Source organism: Elgaria multicarinata, chromosome 9 (assembly GCF_023053635.1).
Source record: "Elgaria multicarinata webbii isolate HBS135686 ecotype San Diego chromosome 9, rElgMul1.1.pri, whole genome shotgun sequence".
Lineage (NCBI taxonomy): Eukaryota > Metazoa > Chordata > Lepidosauria > Squamata > Anguidae > Elgaria > Elgaria multicarinata.
Genome location: NC_086179.1, coordinates 84,812,551 through 84,834,116, shown reverse-complemented (window position 1 = coordinate 84,834,116; position 21,566 = coordinate 84,812,551). Strand labels below are relative to the sequence as shown.

Below are 21,566 nucleotides of genomic sequence, written 5' to 3'. Positions count from 1 at the left end.
TGTGTGTGTGTGGTGTAGTCGTGGTAATTCTAGAACATGATGGTGGTTTGAACCAGGTAGGACTCTTGTGCAAAGAAAAGCTGATCAGTTTTTGGCTGGAAAGTCACAACTAGAAGAAGGGTTGGGAGCAGTTTGTCGGGTAATTTGGAGGGGGTTGTGGATATCTGTGCAACTAGTGCTGTGACATGAAACTTCTTACACAAGAAGTGTGAGTGTATTAGATTTCCACAAGTACAGATATAAATTTCATTGGCAAGTCTCTATGGAACACATAGTCTGATCATTGCATTACCAGAATCTTATTATTTCATACAGTACTACAGTAAATGTAAAAAAAAAAAAAAGAGAGAGAGACCTTTGGGTAAGTAATCCATCTCTAATTTTTTTTGATAGTACAGTAAACCTTCCAAAAGGCAAAATAAAAAAGGCATACTTGTTCTCTAAAGAGCCCACATAATACAGTCTTGTAATAAAAACCATCTTAACATTCCACAGATGCAGATGTATTTATTTATATTTCAAATATGGACATAGCAGCCCCCAATAATGACTCCCTCAACTTCATCTCCTAGGATGCTGCCCTGGCAGGACTGTATAAAGGAACTGTTGCTGAAAAAAAACAAAGGATCAGCAGCAGAAGCTTAGATTCTATTTCTTTTGACGATGGGCCTCTGGCTTCCAAAATGGTAGAGAGCAAGAGATCATGACATTGTGCATAAGCATGCTGCTACAGTCTTGCTCCCCCGTTTCCTTCCTAACTAAGCCAAGGCATTTGGATTAATGACTGTGCAAATTAAACAGATGCAGACAGTAACAGGATAAGTCGGTGTAGCTTAACAGCTGTCATTCATATGCTGTTTGCCTAGAAATATCAAATTACTTGTAAGCTATTTTTTGCTAGCCTGACTCACCTTCTCAAAACATTTCCTCCGATCTGAAGGCTGCAAAATAGGTTAAGTGACTCAGAAGGTTCTACAATGGTCACAGCAGGCAGATGATAGGTGCTGATTATAGGGGATATGAATGTTTAGTTGGAGCTGGAACTCACATTTCGACTCCTCAAAGCATTGAATAAAAGATTATTTTTTTGTAATATTCAGCCTCTGAAAGCTACTGTAGTTATCTGCAATATGGTGTACATAAGGCAGTACAGCTAAGGAGCCCCATTAAATGCAAGAGACGTCGGTGTTAAAGCACACACTTGCAATTTATACATATTCATCTCCCCATGTCATGGTGATCTAATGTATGGAGGATCCTGGATTTCAAGGTATGTTTTGCTTTGTGAATTGTACCCCAGTGTTAATATTGGACCATCCATCATCAAGGGGGGGGGGGAATACAATTCCTAAAGACAAGCTTACTGAAGTACTTCATTATTCAAGTCTCAAAAAAAGTTTTAAATAAGATTTTACTCTTCTTGCTGGTTTGACTCTGATGTGTGTGTTTTAAATCTGTTTGACTCTGACGGTTTCAAACACAAAAGAAAATCCATGAAATTAATGATAAGCAAATCAAAGTTTTATTTCTACCACAAAGAGTTGGGAAAATCCAATAGCTCAATAGGCTGGATAAGTAATACAAAACAGTTTTGTGAACCAAGACAGTTAAACATCAATAATACATTTAATAAAAGTTAAGGCTCCTTTACCCACAGTGGTATAAACATTAAGCAAAATAGATATGTTATGTTGACTTTGCTTACTTTCTGCTGCAAGAGCCTATTTCAACAAAAGGAATTTAGTGCATACAATAGCACTGGTCTAGAGTTTGGTTTTCTCAACCTTTTGCTTTTTCTGCTAGAACTAAACCGTGGGCCAAACTAGATGTGACATCATTAGCAATTGTATGAGTGGTTTTAAAGAGTAAACTGCACACTTACGGTTTGGGTTGGGAGGTGGGCCTTTTAACCCTTTGCCCTCTGCAATGGTCCTGATCCAGAGCACGCCACTACTATTCATGCAATTTATTTTTAAAACACCATTCAGATGGTTATATTAATAACATAACATCTAGTTTGGCCCTTAAGCATGTATTACCTTTAGCAGTCAAGTTATGGTACCAGGCTGCAATCCTCCTCCCTTCACACTCCGGACCTCACTTGATTTCAGCTTACCCATCCACACACACCCTGAAGCATCTGCTAACCAACTCCTTCCCAAGACATAGTGCTTCGCTCCACTTTCGGTGCAAGTAGCCTGCATGAGGCAGATCTGAATCCTCAAGACGCTTCCAAGGTGAGGCATGAGAGGGCTGAATGTTGTCATGCATGGCCTGGGTGTTGCATTGCAGGAAAAGGGAGAGATACAGAAGCTCTTCTATACCATGTGTAAAAGGCACAGAGATCACAAAGCAGGCAGGACGGGCTATACTTTAAGATGATGCAATGTGATACTTGAAAATGAACTGATAAATTAGATCTCCGAGAAAATGGGCTATTTAAGAATAGATCTACCTTTTTGTCACAAACTTTTATCAAGTCTTCTAAAGCAATGATTTTTATTTTTCTTGCACTGTTGGCGGTCAGTGGCACACACAGGATTTTTTTAGTTTTAACTATGGAAGTCTCAAAAGTGTTCTTGACATGTACTCTTTATGTAACTTGACAGATTAAGATGTTACATTTTTCCCAATCATCTTTTATGAAGGACAGCTTCAGCAGGATGACTCCCAATAAAGATTTGCTGCTAAATTAGTTTTAACACCAGCTTTCATTGTGAAACAGACAGGGACTAAAACAGAATTCACTAAAGTTCTCCTTCACAAGCCTCGCTGAAAATAATGGGAGATACTCAAAAGTACCTACTTGTTCCATGCATAGCTCAATTCTTCTAAATGTAACTTGTATAGGGGAATTTCCCAATAGATGGTGCCCTAAACTAATTTTTTAAAAAAAGACAGGAAGAATTAAAACACATAGATTTGGGAATGTGAGGTCTGATCAACCACTTACTTTCAGACAAGCACTGAATTTCACTTTAGTGGAAATCCTGTCACAAAATGTTTTGGAGAGCCAGTAGTTAGCAACTTCCAAAAAAATATTCACATGCACATGATACAAAGTTAATAGTTCTTATCCACATGTTTTTGGAATCATTGTAATCCTCCCCAAATTTTAAAGGTGACACAGAACCCCAAAATACAGTGGAAATCAGGATTTTTTTAATTTCAATATGAAATTTCTTCAGATAACAGTATAAATTATTATATTTAAAATAAAATATAGGCAATACATCCTTTTTCAACTGACCGTTCTATATCAGACTATAGCATTCCAGGAGCAATTGATAAGCTCCAAAATGAACATATTACAACTTGAATATGCCTTTTCAAAATCAATGGGACTTCTTCCCATGTAAATATATTTAGTACTGTGATATTAGAGAATCTTTTCTACTCAATGGGGATGGGGCAGAGAAAGCTCAAAAGAATAAGTGTGTATAAAGCTTGGCTTGGGAATGATTATCAAGATAGAAAGTTGGAGGATGCTACTCTATTGAGAAAATAAAGCTGATCTGCCGCCTCATCTTGTACACAGATTTGTATGTGTGTTTGTGTCAAAGGAACCGAACTTCCCCCAAATTAGCTACAACACCCATCTTCAAATACAGGCAATAGTGTGTTTTTTAAAATGAATGAAGTATGCACATTTCATACAGGTATCCTTAACCATCTCATTCTAAAGCTTTATAACAGAGATATTAGGAACAAAACACTTCCTCCACCTATACTAGCTTGACACTTGGGTCTTTCAACATGCTACAGGTAAGAAACTCTTTGGTGTTGCAACAGAAGGCTCCATTTCTTTATTATGAAAAAGTGTTACATGTAATCCAGCAGCCTTATTACAGATTTGAAAAGCAGAGCAAAGCTAAAAAGACCATATATGACACAGCTATGTGTCAAATGAATTTTCAGTGCAGCATTAGTAAAAAGACACCAAGGATTGTATCCAATGTTGGTCTTAACTCCCATTCAGTTTAATGGGTCTACAGTTATGTCTAACATTGGATACAATCCCAAACGTGTGTAGACACTTTGGCAGCCCTTCTGAATATGTTTTCACACCTCTGCACATCTGCCACTCTTGTTCCCTATTGTTCCAAAGAGCTTCCTTCCATTCTTTCCCCACCTACACATTCTACTTTACCCTGTCTTCACTCCAATTTAGTAGGCAAATCTCATCTCCTTCGTATAGTTCAGTTTATCCAGGTTGGGAATGCAAGCATACTGAATCATCGGAGGCGGGCCGCACATGAGGATGAGAGTATCATCTTGCGGTGGGGGCATGTGGTCCCTGAGCATGTCTTCGTTCACAAATCCTTGGCTGTAATCCCAATCTGAGATAGAGAAGACCACCATTTTTAAATTATCTTCTTAAATAAACAGGCATTTTCATGCTATCAAGACACACACACACACACCACAGAAAAGGAATGCATTTACAGTTTGTTTATATCCTGTCTTTTACAAAGTTTCAAAGTACCAATCAAATGCAATAAAACGGCATGACCAAAAACTAGGCCCCAATAAAAGCGGACACAAAAAGTCTGAAAGTACCAGACCAACGTTGCCTAGCACCAAAAAGATAATAACTAAGAAGTCAGGTACACCCACTTTGGGTGCTCTCATTGCTTAGGCTTTCTCACCAGCTGCCACCCATTTAACCACCAAATACAGAGGCATCCCAGAGAAGAGCCTCTGATGAAGATTAAAGATCTTCATTCCCAGGCAGCTTCGTGCGGACAAAGGCGGTCCTACATTTATGTCAAAGCACTAAATGCCTGAGTCACACATGAATGTCATCACATGACACTGTGGTCATCCCCAGTTCAACACCACAGACTTATCGCCTTGGACACAGTGCATTTCTAATGAGTCAATTCACACATTCAGCTGCTAGCACTGAACAAGCAATGCCCACATATGTGTGAAGTAACCTTTACTTTGTTTTTCTAAACTGCCATGGAAACCTTGCTGAAGAGTAATATATAAATATTGTAAACAGATATATCACAGATCATATAAAGGGTCCGAAATCAAAACTATTCAATGCAATTTTATCCATTTCCAATCATCTTTTAAATTCTAATTAGAAGATATAGATTCCTTTTGCATAAACACCCACATTTTCTTGCCATTTGTTGCAAGTCCTGGAATTTACAAAACCTCCTGTAATTCCACACATTATGCAACAGCAAGCCCAAGTTCCTGCTGCCAGTTTTGCACTCAACACAAAGATTCACTTTAGCTTAAAATGGTTAAAAATGTAGATTGGAATTCAAAGATCCCTTACACACTCAAAGCAGATTGAAGGAATACATATAACATCACAGGGATGGTTTGAAAGTCCATGGTGGATCTACAGCCATACCCAAAGCCCTGTCAGCTTGCTTCGGCCATGGGGGAAAGGTAGGTGTGTGTGTGTGTGTGTGTGTGTGTGTGTGTATAGAGGCACTTATCCCTACCTTGTTTCTTTCCATTCTTCTAATGGGTGTGTGTGGAATGGGGAGCTTAGGATCCATGGCCTCCTCCTCTAATGTGCCCATTTTGGAGCCCACTGTGGCTGGAGCATCACTGCAACTACTGTGGAATAAAGTACTTACTTTCAGGTGCTCTGTCCAATGTGTACCACAGCTTAAAGCGGGCTGAATGCTGGACCTGTAATTCCTCAAGTTCTGGGCGCAGAAGAATATCATTCTCAGTCTGTTCAAGAAATAAATAAATAAATAAATAAGCTTTGTATTTTATAAGTATCTGCTGTCTGTACACACGCTCTTTAAAAGGAGTTCAGGATAGATTAAACCACTGCCAAACAATGTTATATTATACAGAAGGGGCAGGATGATACTAGGAATTAAAAGTAAAAGGGCATGAATCTGACCAATAATTTGAGAGCTATCGCTCACCTTGCTTTTCAAAACCATCTAATGATTTCTGCCTTGCTCTTAGTATTTCTGGCTCTCTTAATTTGGTTGTGGAACCATCTACTTTGATATTATAGGTGGAATAAGCCAAAAGTAGGAAGAGTTTATGTCATTATGTGTAACCCTGCCCAATGATTTCGCAATGCAAAGTTCACTGCGTTGTCTCCCACTAGTGACTTGTGCCACTTTGCAAACAGGTTGGGAAACTTCACTTCAGCAAGAGATACCAGCTGCACTTTAATATGATGAATCCCGGCAGAAAAACGCAAGTATGAAGGGACAAATGTTAAGCCTTCCATCAAGTATTATTTAAGGGTAGTCATGCTATGGGCATATAGAGAGAAGCAATATTGCCTTATGCAAAATTATTTGGCACCAAACAAAGTATTATATTTAGCGTTTCAAGGAGGGAGAATTTATTTGCACCTGTTGTTGGAGGACACCTATTTCTGGAGCAGCCTGTGCTACAAAAATAGTTATTCTTCAATGAGATTATCTCAAGACAGATGTCACAATGGAAAATAATGTAGAAGTAACCTTAGAGGTGCAAAAGCACTCTGTTAATAAACATCGAACATACTGCTACAAGGTTTAAATTCATAGATTGAGCAACGGGGGTCTAATTTTAAATCTAATACAAATTTACTTGGGGGTCAGCTTGTGAATTAGGGGCACACTTGCTTAGTTTTTGAGACAATATTGGCGCTAGTATAAGATTTAAAATGATGACTTAAAAATGAATAGTAGGTTGACAGTGCAATTCTATACATGACTACTCAAAAGTCCAATTAAATTGAAACTGGTTTACTCCTAGGTAAATGGGTACAGGACTGCAATCTTCGTTTATTATGGTTCAGGGTCGTTTAAGCTTCCTTCAATATTAACCATTTATACGGAGCTCATTAAATCAACTAAAAACTGTTCAATCGGTTGGTTGTCAGACCTCTAAAAAACAAGTTATCCTACTGCAAACAAATAGCACATCTGAATGAGTATGCACAAATTGTTAACTTTAGTCTTGTAACAGCATCAGTAAATGAACAAAAACAAAATTACAGGGTCTAGACATTGGGAAATGATCTGAAAGACCTAGTCCTACTAGACCTAGTCCTACTAGTAGCAGCGCCCCAGTAAACCTTTGAGATGTGATACTATAAGAGAATCACATGCAAGCTACTTCAAGCAATTCAAAGGAAAAGAATAAGGCTGCACACTTACCTGGAAGTAAAGTTCACTGAAAATAGCACAACCTACTTTTAAATAAATATGCTTGAGATTTCAATGCACAACAATAAATATTTCTAGCTTTCAACACTCAACACCCTATTTTTCTTGGCCATGGCAAAATACTGCTATTAATATACCATCATAAATAAAATTAAAGATTTTTATTTACCTGGTTAGCAAAGAGTAAGTGACAAACTGTGGTGTCATCTTTGTCCTTCATCATGGCTCTAATGAGCTGCAACATAGGGGTAATTCCTTCATGGAAACAAAACAAAAAAGAAAAAGAAAAAAAGGCACAGTGATACGAACCTCTTGAAGGCAAAACCAACACAGGAAAGAAGGCAAACAGGTTTCTTATGTACCTGTTCCTCCGGCTATCATCCCAACATATTTCACGTGTTTAAGAACCGGTTCAGATTTCTTATCTGGACGAATTGCAAATGTACCTGTAGAAGAAACACAGAAGGAAATAAGCAGGGGTGTTATGACTACAAGTAGATGGTTGAGAAGAATGAAGTGGAGTATAACATCCCACACCCCCATTTTCCTAGCCTGATATGGGAGGATAAAGAGAATGGGGGAAGCAATCCCTTTGGTCCTCAGCAGAATAGGAACTTAGCCTGTGTTGCCCCAAAGGAGGAAATAAGCACTGGAAAGGTAGTGGGGAAGCTCATCTTGAGAGCTGCAAGCAGGATCATAATGTTACTCCATCTGGATTGGGATATGGCTAGATTCCTGTGAGGATCTTTTATTCTTGCTCTGGTTTACTTACTGTGAGCCTTGCAAGGATAGTTAGAAAACTAAGTCAGAGCCATGGTGGTAGAACTCCCGCCTTCAGATGTAACACTACCACAGTTTTGCATTAAGAGAAGGTGCTGAAGTATAGGGCTCCCCCCATGCACAATTGGGGTGGAAGGAACGTAGAGCTTCAACCATGATTTGTAACCAGTTTCTCGTCTCCCAGAATGGGAAACTGTGGTTACAAACTATTACTAGATGCTTTATACTTCTCTTGCACGCAAGGAAGTGGAAGGATAATGTGTGAGTTCAAGGCCCATGCAGCTCATTCTCATAATGCTAAATAATAGTTTAGCATCTGAATACGGCCAGAGTTCATGTAATTCTCTGGTTTGATTTAGGAAGGACAAGCTTAGAGTTTGCAATCCCAGTTGTGAATCACTGAAACTAAAATATTCCTATGAGCACTGTGTGCTGTTATTGGCCCAATAGAGAACATCAAAAAGACTCCAACACGTGCATAGAGCAGGTCCAGTTTAAAGGGAGCGAATAATGCTTTAATGGAGGGGGCACTAATTTTCTGGGATTACATCTGCTTTGTGGCTAACCATATCATGTGGCATCCAGCATCAAATCAAAAGAGAACGACTTGTCTTCCTCAGACTCATGATCTACTACTTACACTCACCATGACACATTCCAATATTGGGGCATACAGATGGAAAGTAGGCCTGGCCTCCTATACTTTCAACAGTTGTCTTCAAGAGAGAATTCCAGCAGGTGCAGCTTCTCATAAACACTACATTTATATTCTACACATCTATTAAAATGTATAGGAAACCCATCTTCCTTTGCATCTGGTCAAACTACGCAGAGTGCTTTGAGTACATGAAGATTACTAGATTTAAAGACGTCTCCGTTGCTAATGTAAAGCATTTTGCAGTTGTTTTTAATGAATATTCATACTCTCTAAGCTATCCTTAAGCAAGAGACCAGAGTCTATGTTTATGACGCAGTTAGGACAAAGTAAAGTAATGGGCATTTTTCTCTAGCTCTTAAGAACATGTCTTATTTAGAAAAATCAGCCTTGCCTTTCCCCTTATAGACAAGCAATCCACTGGGTCCACGGAAATCAATGGTTTCCCCTATCCTTAGGTTCTCTAAGTACTGTGACATTTTGCCTCCTTCAGGGAATTTTGGATGAACTCCTTTGAAATATATCTATTTAAAAAGAGAAAGAAATGGAAAAAGGATACCTTTAAAACAAAACATTAGAAGTATGAGAAACGTGTCACATGTTACACACTGTAAATCCAGGCTGATCAACAGAGCATCTGTGGGGAGAGAGGGGCCTCCATGAAGGCCACAAGTGAGACCAAGTACCATAAAGAGTTCACTGTAATGCAATACTTCAAATGCCTGTTACCCTTGAGCAGGGTTGGGGAACATGTGACACCCCCCCCCCAAAGTTGTTGCTTGACTACAACACCCATAATTCCTCACTGCGCATTCCCAGATCTGGAGGGCCACACCTTCCCCACTGCTGCCCTAGAGGGATCATCCTCAACAGCCAAAGCTGGAAGCCTTTACCTTCACAACAAGATCCACAAAACCTTTGTCATCATCACTGCTGACTGGCGTGTAAGGCCTGACCACCAGGTTCCCATTGATCCTTGCAGAGAGGTAAATGTGCTGTCCTACAGGAAAATAGAAATGTTAATAGTTAATTAAAAATATTTTACGCTTTGAAGAGGCTGAGGGAACACAACACTCCTTCCAGTCATGTCTCTTACTGGATATTACTCCAGTATTTCTAAAACTAATCAACAAATCTACAGAAGAAAAGCTTCAAACTATCCAACAAAATTAAAGGTTTGCCTCTAAGCCTCCTCAGCTTACTCTGCTCCAACATCAATGAACAATTTCTATATAAAGTTAGTTCAACGACTCTGGGTTCTAGTAAAACAAAGTAGATCCTGCCAGCCTGAAATCTGGCCACTCCTGTATTGCATCCATAACTGTTCAATCAGTGTTTCATGGAAGATAAAGCTATCAATGGCTACTAGTCCTCATGGCTTTATGCAACCTCCAGTCTCAAAGGCTGGACATATGCCTCCGTGCACCAGTTGCTGGAGAACATGAACGGGAGCATGCAGTTGCATTCATGTCTTGCTTGTCGGTTTCCCCACAGGCAGCTGGTTGGCCACTCTGTGAATAGAATGCTAGCCGAGATGGATCTTTGGTCTGGTCCAGCATGGCTCTTCTGATGTTCTCAAGAGTTAGAACAGTGACAGATCAATATGCATTTCCTTGTCCTGTATGTCTCTGGAAGATCAAAGCAGCAGCTGTCTTTAATTACAGATCCCCATCAGCCACCAAAACAAGAAAAGACCTGTGCTGCAACCAGAGACGTAGGAGCCATGGCTATTAATTCACTCAACCATCATCCCAGTCCCTCTCATAGCAAACAGCTGCACAAAGAACACAAAGAATGCTGCAGCACTATTCTGGCTCTGCCCACGTTGCCACTTTTTCCCAAGTAGGAAGTAGGCAAAACTCAAGAGACTTTTCCAGCCCAGTCTTTTACATTTTCCTTACAAAATCTGGCATGTGCCTTGAAAACTCTTCCCAATATGTTCATATCTTTTAACAAGTTAATTCCATTTTTTTTAACAAGTCAACAAGATATTTTCTTCTAACGCCTTATGTCAGAGAACAACTCCAGAGGCTATTATTTCTTTTTTTAAAAAAAATAATTATAATAAAGAGAGCCAGGGGGAAATTCTTTCCCCACCCCGAGCCTCACTCCTTCCGCCAATGGAAAAAAAGAGTTGTGGAAAAGTACAGGATGAAGGTCTTTCCTCTCCATGTGCACAATTTAACCCAATGATTTTGGTTTCTAGTCTATTCCCCCCTCAAAATTACTTACATAATTGCATAATAACGTTAAAAGTGTTCATTTCCTTCATGCAAAACATACCAACAGGGAGGCCTAGAATGTCGTCCACAGTTGACAGGGAAAAACGAAATCTTCTGGTGTCATGACTTATATTCTAAAAAAGGAACAGCAATCAAGTCAATCCTTTAGAAACAACTTCAGTTTTATACATGCTCTACCAAACTCAGTTTTCTTTCCGCTCACAGATTTATAACCAAGATATAAGCCAAGATTCATGTTCTGTTTCATAAAGAAACTAAACAGATTGTAACAAGGTTTGCATTTTGTTAACTTGTTAAGAGAATTTCCTCCAGGTCAATCATTCCCAAATGGTGGATTAGAATTTATCAGAGGAGTTACAAGTCTTGTGAAGAGGAAACTGAAATGGCAGGGGATTAAAACAGACTAAAAACACACCTTAGACTAATTGCTGATATATTCAGAAAAATATGAGTTATTACTACAGCTGGATCATTTCAGAACGCAGGAACTAAGTTAGATATTTAGACTATTTTTAAAGCACCATCATTCCTTATATGTAGTAATTAGGGCCTGGTCCATAAGTGGACAAACATCAGTTAGTTACTCAGCATTCAGTGACCTGGTTCACACGTAACAACAAACCCATGACTTTTTGGGTTGTTTAGCCCCTAAACAACTGAGTGATCTAGATTCACACATCATACTGCACAACTCATTAAGGAGCTGATTGTGGGTTGTGCACTAAAGCCAAAGAGATGGGTGTGCTGCAGGCAATCTACCTGTTTGTGCATGACCACCTATCACTTTTTAACTGATGGGTTTTAACTGATGTTTTGTGCAAACAGGACCAGTGACCGTCGGCATGGTGAGACATGTTACTCAGCTGTATTATGAAGTGATGCAGTACTCTATTTATTGGGCTGTTTGTATCAATCAATAACTATGTGCCAATCAATAATTCTAAATTCATAGACTGGGCAAAAGGCAAAGCCTTTTAGTTAGTCCCTTTAGTAAAACTATATCCTACTCTATGAATGGTGAGAAATGTGGTGCATTTACTATAACCTACAACAATCCCTCAGTAACAACCTCAATGTGCTAAAATTACTACACCTATTATAAATCTTCATGTATCTTGTTCTGTCTGAACATGGGCAAGTGAGGCTAGGGGAGAAATTGAGCAAATGTGAATACGTATTACCTCTTTATCGATCAGCTTTAATGCATATTTCACTTCTGGATCCTGCAGGGTAATGGAAGGCTTCGGCTTGGAAAAAAGTCTCATGATCAAGCTGATCATAAAATATACAGGAGTAAGTGCAATGTTTCCCAACTGTAATGAAAAACAAATAAGGGTATTAAGCTAATTACCATGTCTGAAAAGATAAGTGGAAACAAGCCCACCTCAATAAGTGGCTACGAGCAAAGGACTCTAAGAACAGAAAACATCTCATTAGCAGCATCTAGTGTAAAGGACCCTCCCATTATACATATAACATATGTACCAGGAAAGCAATACACATGGCATTAAAGGTATCCATTTTGTCCTATTAAAATGACAGGTCATGTAATATTACTATTTTTACATTACTAATAGGTAGAAAGGGGATGGGGTGAGCAAAATAATAAAAAAATACCTAGCTATTTAAAGCTCTTCACATAGATTACCTGAGTTATTCTTGCCACAATTCTAGATCAGTGTTATCCTCCCCATATTATAGATGAGGAGGGAGTGGGTTAAGGCTAAGACATGGAGGCTTTACTCAAGCTCATTCTCGCAAATATGCCAAGACATATTCTGTCACTCATATATTATGGAAGCTCCCTACTTCCAAGCAGTGAGACGTTCCAAGGGGCAGTGCTAAACTTAGTTTATTTACCATTGATGGGAGATTTATGATGCTTTTGAATTATTATTATTAGTTATTTATTACAATTTTTAAACTGCCCGTCTGCCAAGGCTCTCTTAGAAGAGCACAATTAAAACCATAAAATACAACAAATATAGATCAATTTAAAATGTTAAAAGTTTTTTTTAAAAGGCAATATAAACACAGCTAAATTAAAATCCAGGGAAAGCCTGTGAGAAAAGGTATGTTTTCAGGAGAGATTTGAAAGATGTTATGTTTTCTGCCTTCCGAACTGCACGAGGGAGGGTTTTCCAGAGGGTGGGTCCTGCTACAGAGAAGGTTCTTCATGGCGACATTCCATTTGTTTCGAAATGGCCAGCTTTACAAATATACACATCAAGCATAAAATGGAAGCCAATAAGTCAGCTCTTACATCAGATCCCCAAGGTGCCTTCAGCCAACTCATCTCTCTCTCTCTCTCTCTCTCTCACCTCTTCTGCAGTGACAGTTACTGTTTTCCACATACACACACACACACCTGATGCCTCCCTTCAGCTGTGTCTCATCTTCCTTAAACTCTGATTGATCTGTTGTTCAAACACACAGAAATTTCAGCTATTGACCCCCATCAGCCAACCATTCTATGAACCAGGAGTTTGCCTAATAAAAGGAATGGTCAACCAGCATCCACAATATAAATATGTCAATTACACACACAGGTCCCTTGTTTGTTAACTGAGGCATCAGCTTAAAATGAGCCAGAGGTCTATTCCATTTACATCCAGCCTTTCTTCCATCATACAACTCAAGGTGCCCTACACGGGATTCCCAAGCAATCAGTCACCGACCAGACCAAGACCTGCTTAGCATCAGCAAGGTGGTTGCATCATCAGGCCATCTAGAAATTATTATATTATTTCTTAAGCACATATTGTACAATAAAAAGAATATAATTAAGAAGAACATGGAACAGAAAAATCTACAGAAAATACAGGATGGAAAGTGAGGCTGTATGTATGAACAACAGAGGTATCTAATTGACGACAATTGTGCCTAATTCACAACAATACATCTGAATGGCTGTCCTATCTGGACAGAGGTTACACATCCAGAGATGTTGGACTACAACTCCCATCATCCCTAGCCAGCCACACTTGGAGAGCACCAGACTGGGAATGAGTTATATAGAATCATTCCAACTTATTAGTTATCCCCTAATAAGAAACAGGGATGGGTTTGGAAGACCCAGTTATCGTGTGGTGTGTTGGAATTTTTAATGAACAATGCTGTATTTGGCAAAAATAACCCACTCTGATAAACCATGGCTTAAATAATCCCTACTGCAGACCATGGGTTAGTGTGCTGTCTGTCGGCACCGTGGGTTATTTTGTTCATCTACAGAGTCACACAGCAAGAGTGGCTCAGATCACTGCAGCCACTCTGTTGTTCTCAGGAGGCACTCAATACACCATCAGAATCTTGCATAAGTACTCACAAATGAGCAAAAATCTGGGTGCAGCTATAGAACCTCGGAAGTTTGCAAGATTGGGACCAAACTCCATACAGAGCTGTACGTTTCTTTCACCGATTCACTAAAATGCTATAGATTTTCACTGCTTAATGAGTAATCACGTGGGGTTTTCTTGTTGGATTGGGCGCTTCCCAAAAGCAGGAGGCTGTGTTTGAAGTTTGGTGCCGATCCTGCAATCCCCCTGCCCAAGGTTTTCAAGGTGCCACCCCGCTTTGATGCACCAGAGATTTCTCTCCTTGTAGTCCCTGCTGCAAACTGCCCAGAGAGCTTCGGCTATGGGGCTGTATATAAATTTAATAAATAATAAATAAATATTATCAATGGGAAAAATAGCGCCACTTTTCAGGTGGGAGGACTGCAGCAGGACACAGGGAGGGAGAAGGATTAGATTAGGCAAAGTAAATAAACTACTTATTAGCTTGGTCATGTGGTGAGGCATCATGGGATAATTCTAAAATAAGCTCCTGTACTTAGTTTATTAAACCATCATGGACTGAAGTGACATCCAAACACAACCAGTGAAGGTGCAAAGGGGAAGAGCATTCAAGACATTTGCAACAATTCCCAGCACGTTCACAATTTGGAAGCCCCTTTCCATCTCAAGAGCAGAGACTTTTGATACATGCATTCTTATCAGGGAAGACAAAACTATATCAAAATGTTTTCCCCCTTTTAAGAAACAAAGAATTTGTTTTGTTATTGCTTTGCTTTTAAATGAAACAAAGCAATTAGCACTCCATTTATAATTTATTACATTCTATACCATGCAATAGCCAAAGCTCTCTGGGCGGTTCACAAAAGTTAAAATACTCTATTCTCAAAGCTTTTAGTACTAACCAGGACCTAAGCCGAAGATTCTTGGCTCCAGCTTTAGGGTGTGGTTAGCTCTGAGCAGCATTCAGCTGATTCAGACTTAACACTCCGAGAATATATTTTGGAGAAGAGCTGCAGAAAGAGTGGTGGGAAGAATGTGCCAGGGCCTACCTAGAAAAAAAGCGAGCCAAACACACCGTAATAGACCACATTTTGTAATTGACTTAAAGTTACTTCTGCCATGGAACTCTTTCTCCTACTGACAAGTTTTGCGAACATCAAGTATGCCCAAATGTTATGTTCTATATATTTTCCTTTGCCTTTAAAAATACTACTGATTATAAAACAGGATATGCCTGTTTTTATTATCTAGACCAGCTAGACAAAAAGTAGTGTCCTAATTTAGCTTTTAAATTTAACAGAACACAAAAGTATTCATCCTAGTTGCTGAATCTAGAGAAGTTCCCTAGACTACTCAAGTGTTCAGAGAGTTAGAAAGTATGTAAGCCAGCAGCCTTCAGGGTAAGATAAGGAGTAAGGCAGGCAAGGAGATTTGCTGAAAGTAGTACAAGGAGTAAGCAAGAAGATAGTGCTGATTCTTGTGAATGTTTGCCATCAAGACCTGAGACACACTTGAGGGATACATCGCAGATGGAAATATGAAGACATTTCAAGGCAAACTGAATAGATAGCAGCAGCCATAAATTCCATATCTCTCATCATGTCAAGGATTATTGGCATATTTACCCAGGGTTGTGCTATCATTTTTACAAGAAAATGTCTGAGGAAAATAAATACAGATTGAGAACAATAATAGTTAAGTTAGTCCTAATATTCTATGTTATGTGATATGCATGTTCTTCATACTTTATATTATTCAGTGGTTGGGAGAGGGGAGAAAAATGAGGAGATACACAGCAATACTATCACTTTCGGCTGCGCCCCTTCCTAGAGTTGGAAGATCTAAAGACGGTAGTGCATGAGCTGGTAACTTTGAGGCTCGACTTCTGCAAAGTGCTCTACATAGGGCTACCTTTGTGCCTAGTCCGGAAACTTCAACTAGTTCAAAATATGGCAGCCAGGCTATGGCTGTAATATGGTCACCTAAGGGTGACCATATTACACTAACTTTAAAATCACTTCACTGGCTGCCAATTAGTTTACAGGTGAAGTATAATGTGTTGGTTATTACCTTTAAAGCCTTACATGGTTTGGTCCAGGTTACCTGCAGGATCGCCTCCTCCCATACAATCAGCCCCACAGACTCAAGTCCTCTGGGAAGGGTTTACTCCAGTCAGCAACAACTAGGCTGGCAACTGTTACCCAGAGGACCTTTCCTTCTGCCATCCCCAGACTGTGGAATGGCCTGCCGGAGATTCGTCAGCTTAATGCGCTCTCTGAGTTTAAGACAGCTGTAAAGACTAGGCTCTTCCGGCAGGCCTACCCAGGTGAATTTTAAACCTAAGAATTTTAAGATGTTGTGACTGTTATTTTAATATTGTATTGGTTTTATATGCTCTTTTAACTAATTTTATGTATATTTTATTTAGTGTATTTCCCTGCCTCGATCCAGAGGGAGAGGTGGGTAATAAATTATTATTGGAAAGATTTATTTTAATAGGATACATTTTTATTCCACCCTTCTTCCAAGGAGGCCATAGCCTCACAACAACATTGTGAGGCAACCTTCCCCAAACTGGTGCCCTCCCAATGTTTTAGACATCAGGCCCAGCTAGCAATATGAACATTATGACTGTGGTTGGGTTGACAATAGAGAAATCATCAGGTGACTTTGCCATCACTGAGTGATGCACCTGCTTCAGTGAAGCTAGCTCAACTGAGCTGCACATATAAATGGGGATGTGAACCTGGTTTCCCACTTGGAAACTCTCCAGACACAGTTGGATGTTATGACAGGTAACAAAACTGAATGCTCAAACACCAGTCACAAATTTGGTAAGAGAAATATTATCTTATTGTGATAAGATCTCATTCGCACTCTGAATTTCAAGCGTTTTGTATTTTAAGTAAACTGACAAATGGGATATAATTCAACAGTATTTATGAAAATAACTAAGGCCCCAAATGCAAGCCCAGAAATGAGAAGATAAAGAACCTGAGCGATTTTAGTCTTAAAAAAAAACAGCTAAAAGTAGGATGCCCTGCATGTTTTTAAAGTTCTTTTACATACACCCTCTCTTTTGTAGAAAAAAAAAGCAATTATTTCACCATGTTCAACTGGGATAGGAAACAAACTAAAAGATTTAAACAGCTGTGGGCAGCTTTTAGGTCAACATGAAGTGTACTAAATTTTCTTGGAGCAGGATCCAAGCTCTTACACCTCCGCCAATTCTCTTGCACCCCTCTGGTTCTGTTGAGCAAATGGTAGGTCTCGCTGATTCTGTTGCACAAGCAGGACCCACCCCTTGTACAACAGTGATTTAATGCTTCCCAGAGGAATCCCCCATAACAAGTGGAAATGCTCTTTTCACAATTTGGGCAGGTTGGCGGAGCAACCTTATATGAGCTCTGTCCACTTGTCCTATTCGAGAAACTACCATTTTCACTCGTTTCCAGTTGTCCCAGAAAGCACTAAATCTTCCTTCTGCAAGTAGTAGCTTTCACTTGTGGATAGGAAGTGGCGGAGGTATATACAGGTTCCTTGGATTCCTCACTTGAAGGTTGTCATGAGACAAAAGGATGATAATTTGACAGGGATGCTTGAAATTAGGGGTGGAAACCATTTATCCCATTTCTGCATGTGAGTTTGCTTCTTGCCATTGGGTATATTTATTCTGAAGGTATGAAGAATAAAGAGTTGCAAATACTGTATTTCTTCGATTCTAAGATGCACTTTTTTCCCCATATAAACATCTCTAAAAATGGGGTGCGTCTTAGAATCGCAGGTGCGATTATTATTCTTAGAATCAAAGCTTTTTTTCTGTTGGTGGTACTGAAATTAATGTGCATCTTACAATCAAAGAAATACGGTATCTTGGACCATTAGTTCATGTTGGCCCATGCTGTCTACCCCAGCCTTCCCTCACCTGGTGCTCTCCCGCTTATTGGGTATTATGGAAATTCAAGTCCAACACATCTGGAGGGCACCAGGTTGAGGACAGCTGGTCTACGCTGACTAATAATGCAGGTAGCTCTCCCTAGTCTCACAAATGTGTTTTTCCTAGTTTTGTTATCTAGTTTTTGGATCTAAGGAGGGATTGAACCAGAGAGCTGTCACTCAAAACACACGTGCACCACTATGGATCTACAAGGACTACAGTGTTGTTGAAGCCAAGATGGTTAGCCTACTAATAACCAGGAAGCAGTGAACGGCTGTGGCTAAGAAGCAAAATTCCTGAAAAGAATCAGTGAGTGCCATAGCCCATGCTAAGCAGATTTAATCAAGAGGCAAATCCTACCATGCCGCTTTAGGTTTGTATCCCTCTGAACAGACCAATACTTACTTCTAAGTAAACACACATTTAGTTGAAAACTTTTCTTTTTTCTAAAACTTTTAGAACTTGATTTTGACCTTACTTTTATATTGTTAGTTTTACTTTCCCCTGCGCCTGTTTGGTGCACTCCCTTCCCTTTCTTATTGTTTTATTACGATTTTATTAGAATGTAAGCCTATGTGGCAAGGTCTTGCCATTTTATTGTTTTACTAAGTACAGCACCATGTACACCGATGGTGCTAAATAAATAAATAAATAAAAATTGGGATATTACACCTCAGCAAATGTATTTAGGATCAGGCTGTTATGGTTCACTGAAGTTTTCTTTTTTTAACCCCCACTGACTGTTAATTAAATACAATAAAACACCACCTTGGTATTTATGGTCACTATTCCCAAGATATCTTAAGTTGCATTAGGTAGGGTGACCATATGAAAAGGAGGGCAGGGCTCCTGTATCTGTAACGGTTGTACTGAAAAGGAAACTTCAGCAGGTATATATGTCACCACAGTTAAAGCTGCAGGTGCCCTTCCCTATTTTAAAATGGTCACTCTTGTATAGCTCCTGCAGCTTTAACTGTGGTGATGAAGAGGAAATTTCACCAGGTTCCTCATATATATATATATACAAATGACATCTGCCGAAATTCCCTTTTCTACGCAACTGTTAAAGATACAAAGAGCCCCGTCCTCCTTTTCATAGGGTCACCCGACAATAGGCATTTTCCCCAGCTTTTGGGGTTTTTTTCGTTTAAAGGACAACACTCCATAGAACCCCTCAAAACTAACTGTTGATGCAGGGAGGGCAAGAGACGAACGGGCGGCGATCGCCAGGGAAGTCTGGAATATTTTCCCTATGAGTCGTCAGAGCGGGCTGAGTCACCAACTCCACCCTGCGAGCAATTCGCAGCAACAGCTGATGGGTGGGTCGGTGGGTGAGGGAGGCCTCCACGCTCCGCTTCTCCTCCCTCGCCTAAACCAGATTCTCCGCTGAAATCCAGGCCTGCCAGCGTTTCTCACGCCCAAAACAAAGCGCACTAAACCTTCTTGTCCTAAGACGCCATGCCAAGAAGTCTCTTTAGAAAGTGCTTCTAGGGCCGCCATTCGGTCAGTATTTTGTTGTTGCTGTTAATGTGGGAAACTGATGAGGAGGAGGAGGAGGGTAAGGACAGGACTCCTCATCGTGGCCCTCCCTGCAAACTCTCCTGCGCGTGAGAAGAACCGCTGCCATTTGCAGAAGAAGCCCCCATGCCGTGGGGCGGCCTCCGTGGGGGCTCAAGCCCCACCAGGGCTTTCCTGGCCAAGCACGCCGAGACGCCACCTCCCCGCTTCGTACTCACGGTGCTCAGGTGCGCCCCCATGGCTGCGGCAGCGTCGCGAGGCTCCAACCGCCAACTCCAACGGACAAGCCAGTTCCCTCGGCGAAGCTCGCTTACTCGTTCCGCCCACCCTGTCCAAACACACACAGAACATCCCTTCGCTTCGGCCTCCTTCCAGCCGGGCGTCTGCATTGCTTCGGCGGCTTGTCCATCACGATGAGTGATAGAAACGCGGGCATGTCCCTGCGCCAGCACTGGCAGGCCCCGCCTCCCCTGTCTTCATTTTGCATTTGACTCGCTAGCAAAAAGAGGCGGGACTTTGACGCTAACGCCACTTGATTTGCGAGGGGGCTGGAGGGGCCTGCTCGAATTTAAGCAATGAAGCAAATGGGAAGTGGGACGGGAAAGCGCCTACCAATGGCAGGGGCTGCTGGAAGTTGTAGGATTTCCCCCCCTGTCTAAACAGACATAGAATCGCGCCCTAACTAACACTTATGGCATTCCTCCCCCACCCCCGACACCATTGTTATTATAATATAAGCACGGGGCCTCTGATCCACATCAAGATCTTTGCATAGATCCGTATCAAACCTCACCCCCACCCCCGCCTGCAATTTATAGTGCAAAATATATACTGGATCACTATTTTATAATTTCCTGCATCACTATTTTGCAATTCAAATTGCAGGTAGAGGCCAGCGATCTGGAGATAAGCAGGGGAAGGTGCATTTGCAAATAGTAAAAAATGGGGGACGATGACATAGCAGCTAGCTGTGGGCAGTATACAATGTTAATCCTACGTAGAGTGGACCAATTACTTATGCCCCATTCACTTCAATGGGTCTACCCGAAGTAGGATTAACATTGGATACTGCCTTACATCTTTAACGTATTGTTTGCTTTGGCCCCTGTGCATCCTTCTAAGAATAAAGTGCCATTGAGTTTGTTGATTGCAGTTATATCCCACGTTTACTCCGAGGAATTCAAACCTAATCTATTCCCCTTCACACGTTAATCATCACAACACGTTGACCTAGATGTGATGGGGCTGAGAGAAAGAGAGTGACTGTCCCAGGGGCTCTCCACTTCAGGGCTGAGTGGGGAACTGAATCTGGGTTTCTGCAGGTCCTAGGCTGCCACTCTAAGGGTTAGAGTCACTACTGCACTGAGTCAGAGATGGAAACAAACTACATGTCTTGGATGTAGCCTTATCAGATAGCCAACCATTAAATATTTTACACACCTATTTGGTATTATTGCCTTGTATTAAATATTTTACACAGCTTTTTGGTATTATTGGCTTGCAGTCTTTATGAGGCGCTTTGTTGAATAAAGCAGGCTTTTTGAGAAAACTGAAATAAGATCCCCAGCCATGGCTCCTGTTCCCTAATCTACCAGGTGACTCTCCATTCATCTACTCACACCTGTGTCTGTGTCCCAGTCCTCTGGCATGCACACAGGCTCTGCTTCCTGACTCGTAACTAATCAAATTTTGCCTCTTCTTCCATCACTGACTAGATATAGAATCACAGAATAGTAGAGTTGGAAGGGGCCTATAAGGCCATCGAGTCCAACCCCCTGCTCACTGCAGGAATCGATCTTAAAGCATCCCCGACAGATGGCTGTCGAGCTACATCTTGAAGGCCTCTAGTGTGGGAGAGTACCAGTAGCTTCCCTGCCAGTAGCTTCAGTGGCTTCACTGGCTTCGTCTGCCAGTACTTATCATGCCAGTACCTTCAAGGCTTCAACTGCCAATACTTGCCTTGCCAGTAGCTTCAATGGCTTC

At 40.7% G+C, this 21,566-nt stretch overlaps 1 protein-coding gene across 1 annotated transcript; it reads right to left on the bottom strand.

Moving 5' to 3' along the window:
- Nucleotides 1–1,499: 1,499 nt before the first annotated feature.
- On the bottom strand, nucleotides 1,500–19,896 carry LOC134403792 (NADH-cytochrome b5 reductase 3-like). The gene is made up of 9 exons (XM_063134259.1): nucleotides 19,802–19,896; nucleotides 12,014–12,145; nucleotides 10,873–10,945; nucleotides 9,483–9,589; nucleotides 8,984–9,113; nucleotides 7,517–7,600; nucleotides 7,324–7,409; nucleotides 5,607–5,706; nucleotides 1,500–4,340 (listed from the first exon to the last, which is right to left on the bottom strand). The coding sequence occupies exons 1-9, from the start codon at nucleotides 19,820–19,822 to the stop codon at nucleotides 4,168–4,170; spliced, it is 906 nt and encodes a 301-aa protein (XP_062990329.1). The 5' UTR covers nucleotides 19,823–19,896; the 3' UTR covers nucleotides 1,500–4,167.
- Nucleotides 19,897–21,566: the final 1,670 nt, after the last annotated feature.